At 26.5% G+C, this 27,246-nt stretch overlaps 1 protein-coding gene across 1 annotated transcript; it reads left to right on the top strand.

Annotated features, from left to right (window-relative positions):
• Positions 1 to 549: 549 nt before the first annotated feature.
• LOC147812734 (uncharacterized) lies at positions 550 to 17,415 on the top strand. Its single transcript, XM_087158517.1, has 8 exons — positions 550 to 575; positions 1,388 to 1,448; positions 1,543 to 1,623; positions 8,012 to 8,074; positions 13,276 to 13,393; positions 13,878 to 13,953; positions 15,431 to 15,493; positions 17,345 to 17,415. The coding sequence occupies exons 1-6, from the start codon at positions 550 to 552 to the stop codon at positions 13,928 to 13,930; spliced, it is 402 nt and encodes a 133-aa protein (XP_087014643.1). The 3' UTR covers positions 13,931 to 13,953; positions 15,431 to 15,493; positions 17,345 to 17,415.
• Positions 17,416 to 27,246: the final 9,831 nt, after the last annotated feature.

Genomic DNA, 27,246 nt, shown 5'->3' with positions numbered 1-27,246 from the left:
TTTCCAAATTTTTTCGTTCAGTGTTTGTGTTTCAATTCATTTTTTCCAATGTACGTGTTTTTTAAGTGTATTTTGTATTTTTCAAATGTTTTCCTGTGTTTTTTTCAGAGTGTTTTTCAAAGGGTAATATTTTCGGGATGATCAAATAAATTCATCTCTGTTTTTGGCACTTTTTTCGTTGCGTCCATTATCTTTTTGTACAAATCGTTTTGTTTTCAGAGTTTTGTATTTTTCGCTTCAGTTTTTTTTTTTTCCTTTTTTTTTCGTAATTATCATTTCTAATTTTGATTTCTTCATATTTTTCCACTGTTTTCAAATGCTTTCCACTCTTATTCTTCATAGTGTTCCAGCTTTTCATCTTTTTTCTAATGCACCCTCTGTTTCTTTTCAATGTGTAATATTATATATATATATATATATATATATATATATATATATATATATATATATTTAATATATATATATATATTAATATATATATATATATATATATATATAATAAATATATATATATATATATTTATTATTAAATCTGTGTTTTCTTATCCTATGTGTGTTCTATTTTCGTTTCCTATGTATGTGTGTATATCCTTTTTTGGAGTTTTTTTTTCTCGATGTTTTTTTCCGTTTATCTTCCAATGGCTTTTTTTTCAGTGCTTTTGTTTCATATTTTTGAATGGATGTTTTTCGTATTGGTGCACCACTTTTGTTCCATGTCTCTTCTATTTTTTTGCAATGCGGGCTCTAATTTTTTTTGCTTTATAAAATTTTCGTTTATGTACATCTGATCAAATCCATTCTTGTTCATCGCCTTATTTCATTTTTCATATTATCCATCTTTGTTTACGGTGCGATATTATTCTTATACAGATTTAACTTTATTTATTATTCATTATTTAATCTGAGTATATCCATTTTTATCCCTTTTTTCAAGATTTTCATTATTTTAATTATTTTATTCTTATGTTTTTCTCATTTTATGATTTGACCAATTTTTTTAAATGATTTAAAAAAAATGTTCTTGTTTTGTTTTTTTGTAAGGTTCCAGATTTTAATATGCATTTTTTTTTTTTTTTTTCTTTTTAACAATTTTGTTCCTCGTTTCTTTTCAAGTGTGTCTGATAGATGTAATGTGATCAGATGTAAATTAGTGTTTCATTTTAAGTACTTTTTAGCTTTTTTTTTTTCTCTCTGTTTGTAAGTATATTGATTGTTTCCGGCCATTTTCCTTGTGGTGTGTTTCCATTGCTTTTAATATCGTTAACTTAAACTTTTTTTTAATAAAAATTTTTTTAATGTTTTCTTGAGACCTTTAATTCTTTTGGTAATAATCCTGTCTCTCTAACAGAATGTAATTTAGCTTTGTAGGATATTTTCTGCTTAATAGGGTGACAAATAAGGAGCAACCGGACAAAGTGGGATCTGTTTTGCTGATTGCAACTTCATCTGTAAGTATAGTTTAATATACTTAGTAAACTATTTCAAATCTTGTAATTAATTTCAAATTGCAATTGTTTTTATTAAATTCAACAATGTTTGTAGGATATATTTCAGCTAAGTTGTGCGACAAATAAGGAACAACTAGATAAAGTGGAATCTATTTTGCTGATTGCAACTTCATCTGTAAGTAAAATTCAATCTACTTTGTAAACTATTTCAAATCTTGTAATTATTTTCAAACACACTTCTTGCTAAAGTTTTTTTTCCTTCGTTAACAGGCAATTTCTGGCTGTTTAAGCAAAGAGTTATAAATTATATAATATGTGATTTCAATACAAATTCTAGTACAAGGAATAATACAATATATTAAGATACATATGTATGGTGCTCAGTATAGAAAATGGTCCACCCTGAATTACTTTTAGTCCAATGATCATATATTCAAAATCTTAGTAGTGAAAGGGGGTGACCCAAAATATGTTATAATTAAATGCAGACGATATTTTAAGTTACGAAGTCAAACGCAAAAACATACTTTCTCTGAATACGCGTAGCTTTTTTCCTCCGGGGAATTCGGTTTTCTGACCGCCAAAATCTAAGAGGAATAATTTTGGGAAAAAACATAATTTTATTTTATAAACTCCCTAGCTTTTTAATTTTGAACCCAATCCAGAAGACAAAGGAGCTTCTGGATCAAGTATTGGAAGAAATTTGCCTTAGTAGAGGATTTTTTTGACAGAACTAACCCGTATTTGCATTACATGGAGGGGAAAACCATGAAAACCTCCCACGGTAAGCCTGACGGCAAGGGCTCCCGTGATCCATCTACCACAGAGGATATTTTACGTCAGCACTGTAGTCAGCTCAAGTTGTAGAATCGACCAGCCATCGCTGGGATTCTAACCCTATTCAACTCATTGGAAGGCGAGAAATATGGTCCCAATAGTTTGATCACGAAAGTGGTATTATTTAATAATAGTCGAAATAATTTCGATTTGTAAGGTATAAAAATTTTTACATCTTTTTAAAGAATGTAATTTTACAAAGCAAAATATGACATTTAAGAGAAATCGGTCAACTAGTTCTTGAGAAATAGAATTTTAAAATAGTTGTATTTTTAAAACTCGCTTTTTCAGGAACTATTCTACTACTTCTCTCAAATTTTGCCTTTTGATATGTGAAATTGCATTCTTTATAATGATGTAAAAAAATTATACCTTACAATTTAAAATTTTTTGACTATTAATAACCAAAATAAGAAATAATAAATATTTACTAAAATTTATTTTTTTGTATCTTTAGACAAAAGAATTTTATTATCATGTGCAATTTTTTTTTCAATTTACTTAAAAATTTCTCTAGACACTGCAAAATATGCTTAAAGTAAATTAATAATTGCTTCAAACTGTGTACCGTTCTCTTGGCCAAACTATCAGGACAAATTTTTTTCCAGATTGCAGCTAATCCCTATATTTTAGGAAATAGATATCCGATTCCGTTGTTCATTCAGAAAAATTACTTTTTTTGTCTCTTGTCTGATTTCCTAATATAAAATATCGTCTGCACTAATTAGTAAAAATCCGATGATTAGATCAAAAGTTATTAAGAGTGGCGCTCTTTTTCTTTGGTCACTGTACCTGCGCTCACAAAAATAAGCGAGTTCTAATACGACAAAAAGTTAAAACTAGTTTTAAGCCATTTATGATCTAGAACTTAACCTCCTTTCCCCTTTTAACTGGTTGAATCATCCGGATTGAGCCATGGTGGCTCAGAGGATAGAACGCTCGCTTCCAATGAAGTGACTCTGGTTTAATCCCAGTGATAACTGGTCGATTCGAATTCTGCTTAGTCGGCACGCACAAACGTCAGGGCTGCCGGAAAATATCCTCAGTGGTAGACGGATCATAGGTTAGAGTTTCCTGCTGTCAAGCAAACCGTGGAATGTTTTTGCGTTTTTCCTTTCCATGTAACGCAAATGTGGATTAGTTGCATCAAAAAGTCCTCCACAAAGACAAATTTCTCCAAATACTTGATCCAAGAGTTCCCTTGTCTTCTGATTCAGGTTCAAGATTACAAGGCTACGGAGTTGAAGATTAGTAGCAGAAACCCTTAATTGGGTTGGCTGCTTAACGACGGTTATAAAATCATTCGGACTGGCCATAGACCTGAAAAAGCACCCGGGGCCCCAGCCAAGGTCTTCCTTTAAAGAGGGGCCGTTTGACTCCCTGCTCTTAAGAACAAAAAAACAACAACAACAAAATGAAGCTTTTTAAATATTCAGTATAATTTTAAAACACATTTTGTCGTAATTTTTTTTGATATTATGAATATAATATTTAAAATATTATTATTTAAAAAATGAAATACTTTTTTAGAATTTTACTTAATAACTAAGTTGAAGGCTACGTTGTGCGTCACTGTTTTAATAAATATAGGGAATTTCATCTTCAGCCTAATGCACGTGCATGAAATTCTGAGTTAACAATCATTTGAGTGTACAAACCGGGGTCTCACGTACAAAAGTTTGAAACCAAAGTTAGTAAATATCCGTAGAAATCAAAGCAATAAACTATTACGTAGTTCTTCCTCCCTTTCTTACGATTCAAAACTTTCCTCACTTGTTCCTTTTTGGTCAATGCCAAGGTTGTTAACGCCTTTTCAAAAAAGATAATGAAATTGGGGAGTTGTCACTGTGAATCTTGGAATTATGGTCCCCTTAGATTAATACATTATCTGATCAGATCAAATTCCAAAATCTGTTTAATTCGAACTTGCAATGTTTTATTAATATTATTGAATTTTCTCACACAAAGTGTGCACTTACTTTGAAGATAAAATGCATGGAATATGTTGGGGGCTCCACAGATTTCCTGGACTTATTGTCATTAATTATGACACCTGTACAGCTAAAAATTATATTTTAGTTGAGAACTGTTTTCATTTAAGACTTTAGACAACGTCGGTTTAAACTCATAACAATGTATGTCTTACTGTGAATGACAGAGATTGGTGGTCGTTGACTTAAATTAGTGAATGTTGACAATCACCTAGTCCAGGGATGGCGAACCAATGGCACGCGTGCCATTTGTGGCGCGCGACACAATATTTTGGGCACGCCACCGATCACAAAGTTCACTATGAAGCATATTAACAATTAAATTAAAATTCACAAAAAATTAACAGAAAAATGAACAATTCCAAAAAAGCAATTAATAACCATAAAAAAACAAGCTAACAATAAATAACTAGCAAAAAATTAACAGTTCTGCTTAAACTAACATCTTATAACCCTAATATAAGTTATTTGTCATCTAATCTGCAACAACAGAAATCACACTGATGTTATTTTAAGTTGAATTATGCGTTTAATTGAGACATTGCAAAAAAAAATTTTTTTTTTCGTTGTAAATAAAGAGTTTTGAGTTGATAGTATTTAGTATTATTATTTACCCAATAATCATGAAGTCAAAACTATTTGTCGGCACGTCTATGACCTCATTAAAAAAATTTGTAGAAAAAATGGCACGTTGGTGCATAAAGGTTCGCCACCCCTGACCTAGTCTATCTTGTTAAATGATACTACCCGGTATACATTTGCCCGCTTTATATCCTACAATCCTACATCAATGTTTTTTTTTTTAAGTTTCAATGTCACGGTCCGGTATACATTTACCCGATATACCCTACACTCATGTTTTCTTAAGTTTCAGTGTCACTGTTCGATATGTATTTTACCGGTAATCCGAACACTGATGTTTCTCCTTATCTATCTTCAAAAGATGTTAAAATATCGTATAAATATAATAATATCAAAGAATAAATATAAAATAGGATGTAATTAATATTTCGGCCATTCTCCAATGTGACTAAGTGATTGTTGACATTCACCGTTGAAAGTTGACATTCTCATCATTACGACGGTAACAACTTGATTTCGACGATTTTTCATTCATGGTAACAACTACATTTCGAAAATACTTTGTAAAAAAAGTAGTTGCAGTTAACTATAATTTATTTTATAACCATCGCTGAAAAGCTGACCCGATTTTTGGATTTACTATTACTATTGTTCAACTGCGTAACCTTGTAATTTTTTAATCCAATACAGAAGACAAGGGAGCTCCTGTATCTAGAACTGGGGGAAATTTGATCTCGTGGAGGATGTTTTGATGGAACTAACCCGCATTTGCATTACATGGTGAGGAAGACCACGAGAACCTTCCACGGTTAGCCTTTCGGCAAGGGGATCTGTCTACCACTAAGGTAGGTTGACAGTCACCGGTGAAAGATGACATTTTCCTCATTTCGGTGACTAACAGTAATATATGCATTTCAATTTTTTTTTCTGATTCAGAAGATCATTGATTTTATTGAGCTATAAATTTTTAAAAAAAATTTCTTTCCCGCATCAGTTTCTAAATGTTAAAATGCATCACTCAGTGGAAAATTTATGATATACGTTTTTGTTTCATTTGTTGCCTAACAATATAGGCAAACATTTTGTTTTTCTGTAAAGTTGGCATATTGATTGAGTAAAAATGCGTTAAGAAATTCTTTGGTTTACAATAGTTTAGGTTGTTCAAACAGTTTTAAATGTCACTTAAAGTTGAGAAAAAATAAAAAATAATTTTGAAATCAAAATAAACTATGTAGTTATTGGTACTAGTTAAATTCAGGACTAAAAAATTTCATATATTTTAATTTTCTTACAATAAATTCTAAAATCAACTATGTTGACTGATAAGTAAGTGCTTGAAATTTAAATATAAAATATTTAGCTCCCTAAAGAGTGTTTAATATTTCTTATAAAATTTGAAATTGAGTTACGAAGCGGAAGTAATAAGGCAGTATTAACTAACTGTGAGAGGTCTTCTTCTCCATGTAACACAAATGCTGGTTAGCTCCATCAAAAAGTCCTCCACGAAATCAAGTTTCTCCCAGTACATTATCCAGGATTTCCCTTGTCTTCTGGATTGGGTTCAAAATTACAAGGCTAAGGAGTTGAACATTAGTAGTCGTAAACCCGAAAATTGGGACAGTTATTTAAAAAAAAAGAAAGTGTAGTACTAAATCACTGTTTAATACTGTAATTTTATACTTTAATTTCTTTATATTTGTTATTTTTTTACTGTTTATTTGTCTGTCTTGAGATTTTCTAAAATTTATTTTAATTTTGTCTGCAAAATTCGCAGTGGATGCAGCTTAAAATTTCTTGTAACCTTAATCATGCAATAATGTAAATATTTTTCACAACCTAAAAGTGGACAAAGGTATAGTATTAAATTACTTTAAGAAAATGCTGCTCACAGTTAATTAGCTTAGGTCTACGTATTGATGTAATTTTTTCAGAAAAATGCATTGACCTTCTAGAATATTGACTGTAAAATGTCTCCTTTTTATAATTTAGTGTAGTTTTGGAAGAAAAATTTTATATTAGTCAGGATGATTATTGATAATTATTTAGATTTTATTTAAAACCGATTGACAAAAATTGGAGTGGAAGGTTTTGTTTTTGATTTTCATTCAATTATATTTTCTATGTAAGGACTTTAAGTTTGAAAAGAAAGCACGTCAATCATCTTCAGGTTGGCCAAGTTGTTGTTTATTAGTTTGCTTTATTGAATTAAAGGATGTAAAATATTTTATTAGCTATACCATGCAGAGTAGAATAAGAAAATACTTTAAAGTTCTATTTCAGTTTGTTTTATAAGTTCGTTTTTGCATTTTATTAAAAGTTTTGAGTTCTTATTTTCTGCAGTAAACTATATTTTTCTTTCTTATTTTTTAAATTTGTGAAACACTAATTGAAAGATATTGTTGCACATTTTTTTTTAAATTTTCTAGTCACAAATTTTTAAGGTTTTATTGCAATGTTTTACTCTAAATTATGCAATACATATGACAAATTAAAAATTGAATTAAAATTGCTTTGTGGATTGTGGATTAAAATTCCTTTGCCAAAATTTTATTAGCTACGCGTTATAAAATTTTTTTACCCTACAAAGCGGTAGGATGTGTAATTATTGAATAATAAAAAATTCAAGTACGTTACTCTTTGAAATCGATTTATTGTTCTGAGAACTTCCTTTTAAAGATTACTCCTCTTTAGTTAAAAAAAAAAAAATTCAAAAAGCTCTAAAATTATAATTTTAGGTAATATTAGTTCACTATAATATTCCTAGTACTTTGTTTTTATTGTAACAATGCTTAACTTTCCCTTTTTTTTTAATAAACTCATCTGTTACTTAAACTCTTAAAATAGTTTTAGCATTTATTATTATTATTATTATTTTTAGCAAATGGAAAAGTTATATTATTGTTAATTGGAGTTTGACTTAAACATTTTAATGTGTTAACTGTTCCAAATAAAAAACAACTAATTTCATGTAAAAATTAATAATTTTTTAAGTAAAAATTAAAGAAGGCAGAAAATAGTGGATATTCAGCAAAATGAAGTATTGAGGAAAGTGCATGCTATATCACAGAGTTATTTAAAAGCATTTCTTGTTTATTTATTTAGTTTTTTTCCTTGCACCAATAAGTTAAATTTAGCTGAATTTTTCATTTGTAGAACTTGAAGAATGAAGTGTTTGTTGATGTTATTGAAAAAATAGTTTTCCATCTTTCCAAAGAGGTAATAAATTATTCGATTGCAAAACATAGTTAGGTTTAAAAATGTCTTAGCTAATTTATCCATTTTATATGCTATATATATATATATATATATATATATATATAATTTTTCTTTGTTTTATTCTTCATTTTGAACTATATATATATATATATATATATATATATATATATATATATACTAAATAATGCATTTTTATTTTTTTGCAGATTCTTAAAATACAGTTCTTTCTTTAAAAAATGGCTTTTAAATTTTTATTCTATCCAAATTAAAAGTATTTTTAAAAATTTTTTAAAAATAGTAAACAAGCTTTCAAATCGAAACTGCCATGCCCGCCCAAACCGAAACTAAAACTTGGATTCTTCTCATTTCCTTGAAAATAAGTTTAGGTCAGCTTTAAACTCAAATAGAATTAAATTTATTATTTTATTGATCGATTGATTGCTTCTTTTCACGAGGTTCGAAATTTTGTTTTCTGAAATTTGCTTCTAACTGCAATTTTTTCAGATTATTTTCGTATTAATTTCAACTTTTTGCATTCATATTTATCTTATTTATTAACTATTTAGTTATAAACATGAAGCGGCCAACGAGTGTTTAAAAAAATGAAAGCGTTTTGGTATTCATTGCAAAACAGCTTGTTCATCTACAAGCATTGAGTTGAATGAATCGGCGTTAAAAATCAAACTGGATAAACATGTAAATGATTATGAATCATTTCTGAATAATATTTATGCAAATGAAATAATTAATTTAAATTTATTATCTTATTGTTTGAATGATTCTGTGTTATGCTCCACTTGCAAAAACAAAAGCATAAAACTGAAGTTTTCCATTCAAGTTTTCCATCAAAATTCAAAGACATGCATCTGAGCATGTCTTTGAATTTTTTAAAATTCCAATTAAAAATTCAAATTGAAAAGTATCTGGTTAAAATGTTAGAAATATTGCATGAAATAATTATAAAAAAATATGAAAAGTTAAATAGGTTTTTGTAAAGATGTATCAAAGTGAAGATCTTACTTACATTTGAACCGTAACGACTGCCTGTAATGTGTTCATTTAAGACCAGATAATTGAATTTTTTAAAAAAAACTAGAAAAGATAGAGTTTTCAAATACCAGATATATATTATTCAAAACGCATTCTTGTTGCTTATTTTTAAAATCTAATATAAATTGATGTCAGGAGTTAAATATTAATACTTTTTTTACTAAATGTTGTTTTTCTCAAAACCATGATTTTTCGCATATAATGTACCTTTTCTCAAAAACTACTCATCCTAATGTGATTAAATTTTACACACTGTTTCTCCATGTATATATAAACATTTTAACCAAGGGAATTTTGATTATATACATTAACTTATATTTTGTGGTTGCATGTGTAGTAAAATTTTTATGAAAATCCTGTATGAATGTGGATTTTATTTTTTTAAAAAATAATGAAAACTTTAAATTACAAAAGCTCTGGTTAAAGTGTGTAGAAGAGTGCATATAATGAATAGAAAAAAAATTATTTTAAAAATGTTTAATAGTTTTTTAGAAAAGGTACATCTAAATTGGGTAATTTTAACATTATTGAGATAGGATTTCTTCTACATGCACCTACCCCCTTAACATAAAAAAATTTACATGTTCCCCATTCTATGTAATGAAATGATAGTAGAAAAAATTTTTTGCATGAAACATTTTTTTATGTATGTATTAAAATTGTTTCCTTATTAAGAGTGTAGAAAATTTTACTTTAAAGCCCATTTAGTTTAGAAACATAAAAATTTATTATTTCGTAAGAGCTTTGAATATTGTTACAAATTTTGTTGCTTCAGTAACCCTAAAAATAGTCTTATTTTTCTTTCTACAATTTTTTTCCTTCTACAAATACTTTGAATAAGAGAAATATAGAAAGAATAGTCTTATTTTTATTTCTACAAATACTTTTTTTTAATGCAAGGAATATTCGTGCGTATTTTATTTTTTCATGTATGTATTAAAATTGTTTTTATTTACAATGTAAAAAATAATTATTTTAAAGCACATTTTCTTTAAAAACATAAAAATATATTATTTTGTTAGAGCTTTGAACATTGTTACAAGTTTCATTGCTTTAGCAACCCCAAAAATAGTCTTATTTTTCTTTCTACAAAAAAACCTTGCTGGAATTTTTTTTAAAATTCTGCAAGCGAGCGTTAAACTGCATGTGACTTTGCTAGAAACACTTTTTTTTATCAATATCTTTTTGATAAGCTAAATAAATTGCCAATTTAGTTTCAGTCGCTATAAGCAACCAAGTTGTTTTAAACTTATGATTTTTATACTAAAGATAAAGTTGATTCTCTGACTTAGAATTTTCTATGTTAAGTTTTGGACATTAACAGAGAATGTTTTAAAAAACATGCTTAAAATAAGTGTTTTGTTTAATGTAAAAAGCAAGTGCCTTAAAGGGATAGTCTGGTTATCAGTGTGCAGGACTCTTGTTTGTGAAAACTGGGTCTGGGTGTGGCAGAAGTCAAATTCTTGGTCATAGACAGTGCCACTGGAAAACAATAGCAATCACACCCTAATGGCCAACAACAACAATAAGTGTTTTAAACATAACTCTGATTTTTAAAAACACCAATTATCACCAAGCCAATTCCTACCAATTCTTTAAGAAGTGGTGGCTATGGGGATAGAGCGCTCGCCTCTCGATGAGGTGAGCTAGGTTCGGTCCTAGTGTTGACTGATTGATTCGAATTCTACCAGCGGCTACGGAGTTGAACGCTAGTAGTCATAAATCCAAAAATTGGGTCGGCTGTTCAATGATGGTTATGAAATATAAAAAATTCTTGATGAAAATATAAAGTTTTTATAAATATATAGTTATAATAATAATTATTATTATTTATATAATTATTATATATAATTTCATATTGAATTTTTTTCTTCCTTTTACGATACTTGTGGCTAATTTTAAGAATTACATTTATTTTGAATTACATTCTATGTGCATAGAATTTCAAGCAACTTAAATTTTAAATTACAAAAATTATGGATTAAATTATTTATGATTTTTAATTTTAAAAAAAGTAATTGTTTAATAGTTTATGGATTGGTATATCAGTTCATGATAAAAATATGTGCTAACTAGAGAACATATTTTTTTTTTTGTTCAAAGATTTAGAGATTTAGATTAGATTTTAGTTAGTCGAGAAAATGCATGTGAGTACAGTACCACTCCCAAATTGAAAATTTTTAAAAGCATACTTTATTTCTTAACTACATAATCCTTGCATAATTGTTTTAACATTATGTATCTAAATTTATACTTAAGTGCTGTTTATGGCTGCATAGTTTTTAAAATTATATTAGGAGACCTTGGAACTTATTGCTTCCTTTATTGGAATGCGACCAAATTCAAAACCTCTTGATTTGGTATTTTTACATAAATTATTCCTTACCTAGAAATTTTCTGAATGTCATTTCTTCATCTATTTTCCTGAAAGTGCAATTCCATCAATTTTTAGATAGTCATAAAACATTGTTAAGTAATTTCAAAATGTTTTGTGGTAAAGGGAGATAGCTCAAACAATTTGAGGCTATTTTCTTTTTAATTCAAAATTATTTTTTGTTCAATTTATTGTTTTGTTTTCCATTCCATGTAGTTTTCTTTGCGGAAAATAACTATTTAAATATTTTTTTATTAAAAAGATTGAGAATTACCTCTGTAAATACCGTCTGAAATAACATTTTGCACTGATAAGTAAATTTTTTTTGTAGTTAACTATTTTCCTTAAAAAAATTTTTCAGGATGTGCTCTGTAAGATCAGTATTTCTTTAAATTTATTTCTCTCTAAGCAGAAAACTTTCAAGAATAAAGAAAATTTGAAGATTATTGCTTAAGACTAAAGTGACAAAGAATTATCAATCTAAATGGCTAGCAGCTCTTTGTCAATTCTTTGGGTGCTCTAATTAATAAAGTTTTGATATATTGCATATTTTGTTAAGTTATATCTATACAGTCGACCATTATTTAGGGATGGCACTAAATCCCGGTAATAAATTCGATATATGGAAAATTCGTTAAAAAGAGAACACCTTTTTAAATACTTAAACAACACAAAGCAGGTTTTAAATTCATAAACCCTAGACATAATTAAAAGTCGCAATTGACACACCTTTATCTTGTAAACTAGTATCTACTTTTTATTTTATAAATCTTAACCCTAAAATAAATCTTAACCCTAAAATAAACCAAGAATAGAGCAAAACATTATTTAGTGTTACACTATCATTACATACATTTTCAACTAAAAATTATAGCTGCTTTTATTATTAAAGTAATTTTAAACATACATTTCCACATGCGTTCTTAAGTTTATTTGCTACACTTAAAATCTATTCATTTTGTATGAGTTTTTCGTTTGAAATACAAGCAAAAAAGGAAAGGGATTTTAACTGCTTTCACTAAAAGTGGCTTCGAAAATCAATATAAAGTCATTTCCCCCATAACATGCATCCACAAGTTTGAAATATTTTGGGAAATAGGGAAAGTGCATCTCAACGAAAAATACATTAATTAGAAATTTTACTTCGCTATTTGAAAGTTATTTTACGAAGAAATTTCCAAAATGTTCTTGGTTCCTTGAAAAGAATTGCAAAATAGAAAAATTCGCAAAGTGGAAGTTCGTTAAATAGTAGCTGTATAAAATATTAAACAGCTTTTTTTAAAAAATGGTTTATATTTTGTAATTTTTGCTTAAAAATTATTTCTTCTTAGGAAAATAGTTTGAAAGACAGATAAAGTCTAAAACAATATTGCATGACATTTTATAAGACTAAAAAGGATATTTTTGAAGTAGCTTCTTCAGTATCTGCGCCATATCAGATGAGTTCTATAAAATTGTCTTTGTAAAGTTCAAAAGTTAGTTAATTTAATATGAAAATTTTCTTTCTTTCTAAAAAAAAAAATTGTGCGCTGCTTCTGTAGAAATTTTTTTTCTGACCTTGGATCAACTATTTTAAGTAAGATATCATCTCTTAACTTTATAAATGCAATTTAATTTGAGTTAATCTGGAAACTTTTCATTTTTTTGGATATAATGTTTGTAGTTTTAATTTAAAAAAAAGTAATTTTGATTTATTTTACTTATTGTTAAATATGATTCGTTTTTTTAAGGACAGCTTGATGAATTTCTTACCATTTTGAAATTTATTAATTTTCAGGGAATAATTCAAAAGTGCCAACTGCATGGAATGATACTCATGAAAAGCTTCTTACCTATGAGTCATAAAATAATTGTGAATTCAGAAGATAATTTAAAACAAGATGACGTAATGAAAGGTAATTTTTATTTTTAGCAAAATTTTTTAATTTGAAATTTTTTTATTTTTTAAAAATTTTGGAAGGTTGATTATTTTTATTGACTGATATTCTTATTTATTTACTGTTTTATTACTTATAAGTAACAAATTTTTAAAAAAATAAATAAATGTGTAATATCTTATTTTCATAGTTCGTATCTGTATCAAGTTATAAATAACAATAATTAATTCCTTAACATTAACATTTGTTTTAGATTAATTTAAGGTGAGAAGTAAGTTAGTAATGGCAGTATAAATCAAATTCTAAGCAATTTATTCAATAGTTCAAGATCAAGTGCTAATTTAGGAAGTTCTTACCTTATTGAAATTGATAATTTGCTAAGAATGAATTGTAAAACATAAAATTATCAAGGTACTCAGTTTATTAACATGTTAAATTATCATAGTTTGGTAAATGAAAGAAATAAAAATTCATATTCAAATTTATTCTTTCTTTTTTTTAGTTTGGGCTGGAAAAAAAATTTTCTTCCTAATCTGGCTGCAGGAAGACCATTAGTAAAATCTAGATCTGAGCTGGTGGTATTTTTTGTTTTATGTATATTTTTATATTAGATTCTTTATTAAATAAATATAATTTACGCAATCTTTAAAGAAAGAAACATCAGTTAAGGCGTGATTTTTTTTATGCAAATCTACTTATTAAGTACAGTGCATCAAGTTCAAAAAGGGCATACGCAAGAAGTAAAATTAACATTAAAGAACCAAACATTCAACTGCTTTCTATTGAGATCAAATTTAAGAGATGTCCTCCTTGAGTGTTAAGATAGAAAGATTATTTAAAGACGTTTTCGTGACTGAATTTTCTGTTTAAATATCGTCTATACAAATTTCTTAGAATAATTTAGATCGTTAATAATGTTAGTTATTCTAAAGTTATTAACATTTTATGTTAGTACTGAAAATCCAATCATTAGGTCAAACATTTTTTAGCTGTTACTTTCTTTCTTGGGCCCATTAAAACTTTTAGCGCTGTAACTTTTGTTTTAGATTTGTTATATTTGTTTACAGTGAATAAATAAGATTTTGAAAATAGAAAAGTATTTAGTTAAAATTTCAAATTAATCGTTTTCTAGTTTTTGAATAATTTGTTTTATTTGTTTATAACAGGCATAATAAAGTAAGAAAAAGTAATAGTAAAATAAGAATCTATTTCAGTTTGTTTTATAAATTTGTTTTTACATTTTATTAAAACTTTAAACTCTTATTATCTGCTGTAAACTATATTTTTCAGTCTTATCTTTTAGATTTGTAAAAAACGCACTTTTATTGATAGATATTTTTACTCAATTATCTGCTGACAAATTTGTAAGGTGTTATTGCACTGCTTCAGTCTATATCATGCAATATATACGACAGATTAAAACTTGAATCAAACTCACTTTCTGAATTATGGATTAAAATTCATTTACAAAAATTTTATTAGAAAGACCTTGTAAAAAAGTTTTACGCAACAAAACTGTAGGATGTGTAATTATTGAATAATAAAAAATTCAAGTACATAAACTATTTGAAAATGAGTAATTGTTCTGTGAACTTCTTTTTAAAGATTATTCCACTTTAGTTGAAAACAAGTTCAGAAAGCTCTAAAATTATAATACAAGTAATATTAATTCACTATAGTATTCCTAGCATTTTATTTTTCTAATAACTTAAATTTCCTTCTTTTTTTTAATAAACTCATGAACTCTTAAAACAGTTTTGGCATTCATAATTTTTTTTAGCAAATAGAAAAGTTATTTTATACTTAAGAAAAATTAACTAGAAAATTTTAATGTTTTAACTGATCAAAACAAAATACAACTAATTTCATGTAAAAATTAATCATTTTTCATATAAACATTAAAGAAGACCGAAATCAGTGGATAGGAAACAATTTTAAGTATCGAAGAAAGTGCATACTGTATCACAGAGTTATTTAAAAGCATTTCTTGTTTATTTATTTAGTTTTTTTTCCTTGCACCAAAAAGATAAATTTAGCTGAATTTTTCCTTTATAGAACCTGAAGACTGAAGTGTTTGTTGATGTTATTGAAAAAGTAGTGGTCCATATTTCTAAAGAGGTAATAAATTATTCTATAACAAAAGTAGTTAGTTTAAAATTTTACAACATGTTAGTTAATTTATCAATTTTATATGAAGTAGCATTAAAAAAATTAATAGAAGATCTATGAACTTATTACTTTCTTTATTATAATGTTACCACCTTTAAAACCTTTTGATTTGTTGAATTTGATATTTTTACAATTTTACAAATTATTCCTTTCCTGGACATTTTCTGAATATCATTTCCTAAAAGTGCAATGCCATCATTTCTTAGATATTCATAAAACAATGTTGAGTTATTTCAAAATATTTTGTTGTACTGGGGGATTGTTGAAACAAATTGAGGCTCTATTCTTTTTAATTCAAAATTATTTTCTGCCCAATTTATGGTTTTGTTTTCCCTTCAAGTGTACATATAAATTTTTTGAAAATAATTATTTAAATCTTTTTTTATTAAAAAAATTGAAAATTACCACTGTAAATAATGTCTGAAGAATATTTTAAACTGATAGGTAAATTTTTTTGTAGTTGACTGCTTTCTTAAAGAAATGCTTCAGGGTGTGTTTTGTTAGATTGGTAATTCTTTAAATGTATTTCTGTCTAAAAGGAAAACTTTCAAGAATGAAGAAAAATTTGAAGATTATTACTTAAGACTGAAGTGACTAAGAATTATCAATCTAAATAATCTTTTTGTTAATTAAGTTTGGGTGCTCCAGTTAATAAAGTTTTGTTATATTGTAAAGTTACACACGCACACACACACACATATATATAGCACAATAAATAAAAAGGAGAAAAACAAGGGAAATTAAGAAAATCAGTAAGTTTTATTTACTGAGCCTAATCTGCAAGTACATACAACTCATAAAATAAGTTCAAAATGTAGAGAAAACATGGAAAAAAATTACAGAATAAAGAAAAAAATATTTAAAAGAAATTAATAAAAGTTCAGGGGAATCAAGATATAATCTCTTCATCAGCTACGACGATTATATCCACGAAAAGGAGTGTTTTCTAATATTGTATCAATATAGTCTATGCAAATACATCAATACAGTAGTGTGAGGAGCACTAAAGAAATAGCGGATATAGTCATGTGACTGTATCTGTCATTCTATACTTCATTTTTTTACCCCCTGATTTTTATTAATTTTTTTCTAATTTTTTCTTTAAAGTAATTTTCTTTTTTCATTATTCTGTAATCTTTTCCATGTTTTCTCTATATTTTGAACTTTGAGCAAAAATTACTAAATGTAAACTAATTTTTAAGAATAGCTCTTAATATATATATATGTATATATACACACATATATTAATTGGTATATATTGGTTTATATTTTGTAATTTGTCAAAATCAAAATATGTCAAATCAATTAATCAAAATATAAACCAAAATTGGTTTATATTTTGTAATTTTTAGATTACAGTTATTCTTCTTAGAAAAATAATATGAATCGCAGATAAAGTCTTAAAAAATATTGCATGATATTTCATACGGGGGAAATCATCATTGCAAGTAGTTTCTTTTGTAACTGCACCATATCAGTTGAGTTCTATAAAGTTGTCTTTTTATAGTTCAAAATTTAGTACATATAATATTAAATCCTCCTGTTTTTAAAATTGTGTTCTATTTTTTATATAACCTTGGATCAGCTATTTTAAGTAAAATATGATCTTTTAACTTTATAAATTTAATTTATTTTGAGTTAATTTGGAAACTTTTCATCGTATTTTTTCTTTTTTCTGAAATAATGTTTGTAGTAGTTTTTAATTTAAAAAAGTATTATAGCTTTATTTTACTTATTATTAAATGTATCATTCGTTCTTAAGCATAACATTATATGATTTTAAAACTTATTTATTTTCAGGGAATAATTCAAAAATGCAAACTGCATGGAATGATACTCATGAAAAGCTTCTTACCAGTGAGTCATAAAATAATTGCGAATTCAGACGTAATGAAAGGTAATTTTTATTTTAGCAAAGTGTTTTTAACTGGTTGTTTCTTTATTTTTAAAAATTTAGAAGATTGATTATTTTTATTGACTGATATTCTTATTTGTTTAATACTTTATTATTTCTAAGTAAAAACCCCTAAAAGAGAAGCCGTGTGTAGCATCTTATTTTCTTAGTTTGTATCTGTATGAAGTTATAAATAACAATAATTAATTCCTTAACTGTTTTATATTTGTTTCAGGTTAATTTAAGTGTTTTTTATGAATGAATAATTATTTTCCCCATGGTGTGTAGTTTTCTTAAGAAGTACTTATTTTCAATTTACGCTTTTTAAATTTTTAAAAACCTTTAAAGATGATTTTTTTATTGGGTGTTTTTAAAAAGTGCTTCATTTTCCTTTTTAAAATGAGATTTTTTTCTTTGCCTTGTTGATTTTCATCACTTGATATGCAAAAGAGTGGTTTTCACGTTCTTTTCGACGTTTTCACTATTCGTTCAAACGCAATGCATTTTGCCGTACCGTTGGTCAGTGGTGTATGAAAGCGCCAATCATTTTACATACTTGACGAAATAGTTGCAGGTCCACATGTGCATATACTGAGCTTGGGTTTGGTGAGATTCTTTGACTCTCATGTGCAACTCTTTGCCAGATATTCTTAATTTCAGTCTTCATTTTTCACCCCTGAAATGAAACTGAAAAATCCCTCTATCTTTTTATGGTGGCTAATATAATTAAAAAAAAGAAAGAGTTCTTTGTCAGAAACTGGTTATTTTATCATGATCATTTAAAGTATTTGAAAATTATTTTGCATTATTATATTACTGTACATAGTGCTTAAAAAGTACTTAAAGATGCTTATTTTTTGTTGAAAGATTTGGCTACACACCCTGTTTCCTCATCACTTTAATCTTTTTAGTGTTTCTGATGTTTAGTTAGTTATAGTTGAGGCTTTTGATAGAATATGTAAAATAGGTTACTTTTGTTTTGTTTTTTATTTCTTTCTAATTTTATTCTTTGACCCTATACATTTTATCAAGAGTAGCTCTATAAGTTTGAATCTCTATCTATTTACCAGGTCTTTTATCTATAGTGTCTTTTTTCTTTTTAAAATTCATTCTCCTAAATTTTTTTTTTCGTCTTTTTGTGTAGAAGCATTTTATACGTTTTATATAAATGTTAGGCTCGGTATTGTTATGTTTTCACATGGCTAATTACCTTTAACTTCTTCATAAAGATGGACTCTGGTCATTAGATCTATGGATAAAGCAAGAAAATGTTTATTGTTCTCCATAGATCTGTGCTAAAATTATTAAATAAAAAATTATCTGTTCTATTATTTAATTAAATGTATATAAATTTCATTTTAATTTTTATATTCAAATAATATTTTTCTGTTAATTTTTTCTCTCTTGGAAATTTTAATGGAAATACATGAAAAATTAAGTCTGATTTTATTTGGGATTTCTTATTATTAACCTATTATTATTTTTTTTTTTATCTACATGGGCTCATCTTTTCATTGATTCATAGTTTTATTCAGAGCCACGAAACTGTGGATCAGATTCACCATTCTCTATTTCATTATTTTTTTATTAACTTTTTTTCCCTATTTATTCTTAGTTTCTCTTCTTAGTTTCTATAGTTTCCTTCTTGATGCTAAGGCCGCTGACCAGACTTAGATCAAATTGATATTTATTTTAAAGTCTTACTTAAATGTAATATTAAAAAGCTAAATCAGTTTATCGACATTAAAACTTCCTCAATATTTAATCAAAAATAGCAATAATTTTGTTTTTAAGATACTGAAATTATGAATTAAAATGGTAGTTAACATTAAAACAAAATTTTAATGAAGAGTAAATATTGATACTACATGCATTTAAATCGTATTGTTAAATGTAGAGAAAAAGTATTTCTTTACTCAAACTTTTTCTGTTATTATTATTTCCCTATTTATTTTTTTCCTATTTATTCTTCGTTTCTATTTAGTTTCATTCTTGATACTGAGGCCACTGTACAGATCAGAATTAGATCAAATTGATTAAATGTATTTGAAAATTTTACTTTGATGTATTTTTTAAAAGCTCAATATTTAATTAAAAAAAGTACTGATTGTATTTTAATGATACTCAAATTATGAATTAAAATAAGAGTAAACATTAAAACTAAATTTTAAGGAAGAATAAATAATAATACTACATGTATTTATTTTTATAGTTAAAAAGTATTAGCACATTAGTTAATAGCAAAGAAAACATATTTTTTTAAAATTCAATTTGTTTTTAATTTCATATATATATGTATGTATGTATGTATATGTATGTATATGTATATGTATGTATATATATATGTATGTATATATATATGTATGTATATATATATGTATGTATATATATATGTATGTATATATATATGTATGTATGTATGTATATATGTATGTATGTATATATGTATGTATATATGTATGTATATATGTATGTATGTATATATATATGTATGTATATATGTATGTATGTATATATATATGTATGTATATATATGTATGTATATATATATATATATATGTATATATATGTATATATATATGTATGTATATATATGTATGTATATATATATATATATGTATATATGTATATATATGTATATGTATATATATATGTGTATATGTATATATGTATATATATATATATGTATATAAAAAATGCTAAGGCTAATGAAACAATAATGAACAAAGATGAAATAATGAAAAAAGAGAAGAAAAAAATAATTGAAAATAATATAAAAAATTAATGAAAATCCGAAAAGAAAAGATATAAGCTTTTCATTAGCTCACAAGTATATACAATACAATATTAGAAAGCACTCCGTTTTTGCTGATATAATCGTGTGAGCTGATGAAAAGATTATATCTTGTATTTTCCGGATTTTAACCCCTTAACTGCCGCGGGCGTATATATACGTCTCGGCCAGACGATGTGTTAACTGCCGCAGGCGTATATATACGCTTTCCCGAAGTACGATGCTTTGCATTGCGCTGCTATAAATAGAACTACACCCCTACTTCAGAATGCAGTAAAATGACCTTGAAAGTGTTTGCTTTGCAAATACGTATATTACTAATTTCGGAGGAGGGGGAATGGGAAAAGGATGTTATGGAAAAGTGATATCGTATTAATCGTTTGCTTGTCTCTTTTTGAGTAAGGTCGGGTTTATTCTTTTTTCGATTTCATTTCCCGTGTGTATTTGGTGCTTTTTATTCTTTCCATCAACGTCTTCAAATGCATCGCGAAAATGTGCTGTTTGTTCAAGAAAAAAATTCGTCGTGAATCCCGCTATCAGTGCAATGAATGTGATGTTGGTTTATGCGTACAACCATGTTTCAGGATTTATCATAGAACAGCTAAATTTTAACATCTTTTATATTGTATTTTCATTATTTAATTTAAATTTTGTATTTTCTTTCTTTCCTTTTTCTTGTCTTTTAAAAGTAAACTGTTTTTGAATTGCAACGCGTGCATCATTTTACCCCACCAAAACACAGCGTAAGAAAGTTCACTTGAGCGAAAAACGGTGGCACTGGGGAGTGAATCACGTAAATTTTACTCGGCAGTTAAGGGGTTAATAAATATTTTCTCCTTTATTTCGGATTTTTTATTTATTCTTAATTATTTTTTTTTATTTTTTCGTTATTCTCTCTATATATATTTAAATTTTGTTGTAGCACTGATTTTTGGGCAACATCATTTTAGCAGTTGCGTCAATGACAAAAACTTTGAGAAACACTGATCTTTTGTTGTAACACAGTCCCAAGGTGAGGTTAGTAAGTTTTATGTTCTATATTGTTTTTAATTATTTTTGTTACTGTGTGCAAACTATTATTATATTCTTTGTTTTAACTAATATTCTTCTAAATAAGGAAGAATATTGAAGCTGTTTACTTCATTATTTCTTTTGATAGAACATTTTTGTTTGGTTTTTATTTAAAAGCTTTAGTTTATTTACCATTTTTTTAATATTCGTATATCCCACTTTTCATCAAAGTGATTTTTAACCCAACACATGCAACTTTTTAGTGTTCACGTTTCGCAATTTTTGCAAACACTCTTAAACTTTTTTCGCATTGAACATGTTATCAAGAATGTAGAAAGGTAAATAAAATAAATAAATAAGTGGTTCCCCTATTGATGCTGTTTTACATAACATTTTTAGTGTTCCAAAGCAGACAAAAATCCCCAAGTTTATTCTATCTAACACATTCTTTCTCTTCATGTGTTTCCATTTTTGCAAAAAGACAAAATTATTTTTTGAGCTTTAGAATACCACACCTGTTTTCCCCTTATTGACAGTTCGGGTGAGACAATGGTTGAATCACTAATATTAATACAAATGTACTCCTGATTGTGCTTCCGGAAAAATAAGAATTTCCGTATTTTTTGCTAATTGCGAGAAATCCATGGCCCAGAAGTTTTAGGAAATCATCGATTACATTTATGCATAAAAACTCTTGTATATTTTATTTAGAAATATTAAAACTAGAATTTATGCTTGACCTATTTTTCTTTTGTAAAAATTTTTTCTGGTAGAATAATAAATGTGATTAGAGATAAAAATAAATTTATACATAATTATTTATTTAAATTGTGCTACATGTAATTTACTTAGAATTTCATGTTTTGAAAATATCAGTCGCTTAAATTTATAGAGACATTAATTTTTTGAATTGTGTCAATGATTTTACTCAAGAAATTTTCAGGATTTTTGAGTTGGGCTCGTGATCACCACTGATGTACTTCTGATTGTTTTCCTATAACTTCTGCTTGATCCGGATTAAAAAATATTAGGAAATATTGACATTCATTATTTCATTAGTTTGTACGTTGCAGTGCGTCTACCACTACAAAAATACAATTCCAATTCACTAATATATGACATGTTAACGTGATTCTATGGTGGGGTACATTTTCATAGATAAAGGTTGACATTGTCGACAACTCCTCTCCTCACTTTGGTGACCTTTGGACGCGATGAGAACATGCCGACCTTGGCAGAAACTTCCACTTTGATTTGAACACGCCTACTTTTATGGATTCCTCATTAAACAGTTGACTTGCCACTTGTGACTGAGACATTAATCACCTCCTCCTGTTGTTACTTCTCAGTCTCGATCACACATAACGTTGGCCTGAACTGCTGATGGCAACACATGAGCGACCTCGATCGTGAACTAAATGGAGCTCTCACAGTCAACACCCCAAAAGTATGGTGATCTTAATACAGCTCTCCTGACTTCTCACAAAACAGCATTGAATCTACCAGTGGTATCCATTTATTGAATTCTATCTCAGATAAAATTCTGGTGGGGGTGTACTGTAGTGTATCTACCACTACAAAAGATACAATTCCAATTCACTAATATATGACATGTTAACTCTATACTATGTTGGGGTACCTTTTCATAAATGAAAGTTGGCATTGTCGATAACTGCTATCCCCACATACATTTTTTTTATTTAAAATTCTTAGTTTATTTACCATTTTCATAATATTAATTTTTATAATAATAAATTCCTAATTATATATGTACAACTCCTGTTTATACTTGATTCAAGATGTTAGATTAGGAAATATTGACATCCATTACTTGCTATTTCTTATGATAGTTTTTAATTTTTTCTCATTTAAAGGTTTCTACTTTATTTACTGTTTTCATAACTTGAATATACTGTAAATTCTTGGGGCCCTACCAGGGAATTTGTGGAGTCAAAGTTGAATTTCCTGAAAAAAACCTAAATCTAGAATAGGAGATTCCTCAAGCTTTAGAAATCTAGTTTCCGAAGAAACATGGATTTACCGCTAAACAAAAGATAAGATATTTAAAAGTGGGTGGAGTTTCAGATTTAACCAATCATCAACAGGTTTTAGTGTGTAGTGCGTGGCCAGAAGGAATAGATTCTAATACAAAATACAGAGTGTTAATATTGATCAATTTTGATATTTTCCAGATTTTTTTTAACGGAAATTTGAAAGCGCAATAATGAAATTCATTTTGAAAGTAATATTTGTTTCAGAAATATAATTATTTTAATATATATGTCGTTATATTAATATATCATAAAGATTAATTTTACTTTAATTACCGAATTTATTTAAATGTAAAACGTATTGTATTTTTTATGTTGGAGAATAGAATATTAAAGACTGCTAAAGCATACTGTGTATTTTTAAATGATGATGATATGATTCAATCTAATTTAATACTTGTGGCTTCCAAAATTTTATGTTTACTCTTTGTTTTGTGTTATAACTCATCCATAAAATATGATTAATCAAGGAGCCAATGATACATACTAGTGTATTTAAAGAAGAAAGTTTCGGCTGAAATTGTTATTTTTTTTCTTCAGTAGAAAATCAGTTTGAATTTAATATTGGTTTTATTTTTGTTACATTATGTGTATGAAACTAAAAATATTCCAATGTAAACTTTAAATTGAAATATAAAAATTTTGATATGATTTTAATATTCTCTGTTAGAAATAATATTCTCTGCTAAGAGTTGTATTTAATTTGAATTAAGCTGTTTTTATACTAGGAATGTGACGTGAGGAATAATAAGATAGATTTAATTTTATTTTCACATCTAATAAATTAAATGTTAAGAAATAAAGTATATTTAAGATTAATAACAAATAATATTTCTACAGACAATGAATAATATTTAAATGTACTAAAATGCTGAAGCTTTCATGAAATTCAAAATTTAGCATTCAGCTACATAAACTATTAAATATATTTGAGAATACCATTTATAGTTTCAACTTATTTTTAGTTTCTTTGATTATACAATTGATGGTTTCTACATCAGTGTGTTATAAATCAATTTTACTTAAGGAATATTTTTTAGAAAAAAATTTCTATCTATTTATGTATTTTCTTCTATGTTTTATATATTTTTTTTCCTTAAAATTTCTATATTTTATAATATATTTCTTCTATTTTTTACTGGATTTTGAGTCCCTACCCCTTGCTTGCACCGATTCACAGTCATAATTCTTTTTCTTTGCTTAAAAGTCGGTATACATTATTACTTTTCATTATCAAAGGAAAAAAGATCATCTCTGTTTATAAAATATATAGTTATTGCAATGATATGTATTAATATAATAATATCTCAATCGTAACAATTAGCTGCATTTGAAAATTTCAACTGTACTAGACAAAAATATTTAATCTTAATAATACTAAATGATCAACACAATCAAAAACAGGAAAATATAAGTTATTTTACTTATTAACATAATGTAATGATAACCTTCAGTTCAAATTGAAAAAAACATTTTATGTCTCTTGAATCTTTAATATTTTTAAAAAATTTTAATATCAAACGTTAAGATTTATTTCTGGCAACATCTAACCTTAGTTTTTTTTATGTATTCAATTTTATTTTATTTTTTGTTTATGATATCAGGCACGGTGCAAGCTATAATAAGATAAATATAATTTTTACAATAATGAATAAATAATTATTAATAAAAAATAATAACTGAAAAAAAAAATTTTTTTTTTAAAAATATCCATTTATTTCAAACTTAAATATAATGTTACCTCTATGGTAAAGACACTTTACAAATAACTTAAAAATAAAATGAATCTCAAGGAAATGTGAGTTTAGATTTATTAAGATTCACTCTAAAATTAATGAAATGGTTTGTTCAATTGTTTGTTGAAATTGTTATCAGGCTTTCACCGACCACAGTGCTATAGGTAAATATCCTTAGTGGTAGAGGGATCATGGGTTACAGTTCCTTTGCCGTTAGGCTAACCGTGGGAGGTTCTCGAACTCTTCTCCATGTAATGCAAATGTAGTAAAATTCCGTCAAAATGTCCTCCGCGAAGGCAAATTTCTCTTAATTCTTGATCCGGGAGTTCCCTTGTCTTCTTGATTGGGTTCAAAATTACAAGGCTACGGAGTTGAACATTAGAAGTCGTAAACCAGAAAATTGGATCGGCTATTTAAAGACGGTTATGAAATAAAGTATGCCAATAACATAAAATTTGTATTAAAATGTTTATGGAGTCACATTAACTTAACTGTATGTAATTAGTAAATTATTTGTATGTTATTTTAATAATTTTTTTGCTCCCTTTGATCTTTTTATTACATCGCTGATAATTCTCAACTTTCAATTCCTTATTGTTCCTTTCATTTTTCCAAAGGATTTGATTAACAGCCCGTTTACTTCAGATTTTTTATGTTAATGTGATAGATACCTAACTTACTGCTTTTTTTTAGCTTTCTTTAATATTTTTTTTATTGTTTTTAAGATTTTGTATAAAAATTTTAGTTTTGAAATTTCACAAAAAAACATGGAGATTTCTTGGTATTTTTTTGTTAGAGTCAATAGATGGATATTTAGGTATCAAAGAAAAGTAAGTGAAATTTGATTTTGCTAACATTAAATTTTTTAGACATCTGTATAACCAAAATAATTATTTCTTTCTTAATAAAAAGAGAGATTGAAAATTATGTACAAAGTAGTTAAATACTACAATTCCAAAGGATAGTTGTGAAGTGCAGCAGAAATTCCATAAGAATTTTGAAACCAATAGAAAATTTTAAAAAAAAAACAATAAAAATTTAATTGATGAAAAATTTAAAAATGTCATGTTTATATTTTTCATTGTTTTCTTCTTTTAAATTTTCTATTTATTTCTAATTCCCTTTTGGTCTTAACCCAATTTTGTCAATTTAGTTTTGTAAAAAAGAGTTTGATCTATAATACTATCTTTCCTTAAAAGATTATTCATTCTACCTTTTATGTTATAAACATGTAGCTAATTGTGATTTTACTTTTTATATTTTACTTCTTTGAAGGTTCTTTAATCGACTTAAATTATAATCTTAGAAATTACGGTATTTTCTAGTTATATTGCATTTTTTAGATATCCTGTCTTTTATGTGATGATAATATGTAATGGTATATATATGTTTGAAAACGTTAATGATTATTAATTTTTTTTAAGGTCAACGAAATGACTTATTATTCCACGACTAGTGCATCATTTGTGCCATTTAGACTGCATTCGATTGTTGAAGATGTGGATAAAAACAGGTGACTTTCTTTTTTCTTAACTGCTGAGTATTATTAAATTTGTTATTTAAAAGAGTTTTTTTTTTTTTTTTTTTTTTTTTTTTTTTTTTTTTTTTTTTTTTTGAAATATCAGTTTTTATAATTAATTTTAATTTAAAATTCGGTTTGTAATAACATTGCTTTTTTTATAATAATTATGATCTAAACTGTTTATTAATTTTAAATCCAAAGAAAGAACATGCATTTTATAGCTATTTTTGTTTTTTTCAAGTAAAATTTTTTATTAACTTGTATTGACTATTCATTTTTTATTAACTTGTAAGCTGACTTTAAAAACTTCAGGCTATTTTAGAGCTTAGCAAATATGCCAATTGTAGCATAATTTACAATGCATGTCAATTTGTTTTAAAAATTTATTTTAATAATTAATATTATGGATGTGAGAATAGTCTATTCACAGAGTTTGATATTTTTCTTAATACAAGTATGCAGAATATAAATTGATTTTATGATCTTTTAATTCTTTTTCATATTATTCTGTTGTTACTACTATATTGCAATGAAATGCAATGCAAAAAAACTATTGTTTTTTTGCAAAATTAAATAAAGTAAAATAAGGATTTTTTTAAAGAAATATTTATAAAAATAGCTGTATTTTTTATTAATGTATTTTACTTGCAATAGGTAGGATAAATAATTTATTATTGATAATTCTTCTAATAAG

Source organism: Parasteatoda tepidariorum, chromosome 3, assembly GCF_982258835.1.
Source record: "Parasteatoda tepidariorum strain Cologne lab strain chromosome 3, Ptep-v5.0, whole genome shotgun sequence".
In the NCBI taxonomy this organism is placed as follows: Eukaryota; Metazoa; Arthropoda; class Arachnida; order Araneae; family Theridiidae; genus Parasteatoda; species Parasteatoda tepidariorum.
This window is presented reverse-complemented; position numbering and strand designations above follow the sequence as displayed.

Bases quoted from the DNA above. Each gene is read 5' to 3' on its own strand.
- LOC147812734 (XM_087158517.1), top strand. From the start codon at position 550: ATGTGTGTTCTATTTTCGTTTCCTAT. The intron at 1,624-8,011 runs GTAAGTAAAATT...TTTCATTTGTAG, and splicing joins TGCTGATTGCAACTTCATCT to AACTTGAAGAATGAAGTGTT. The intron at 13,394-13,877 runs GTAATTTTTATT...TCTTTTTTTTAG, and splicing joins ACAAGATGACGTAATGAAAG to TTTGGGCTGGAAAAAAAATT.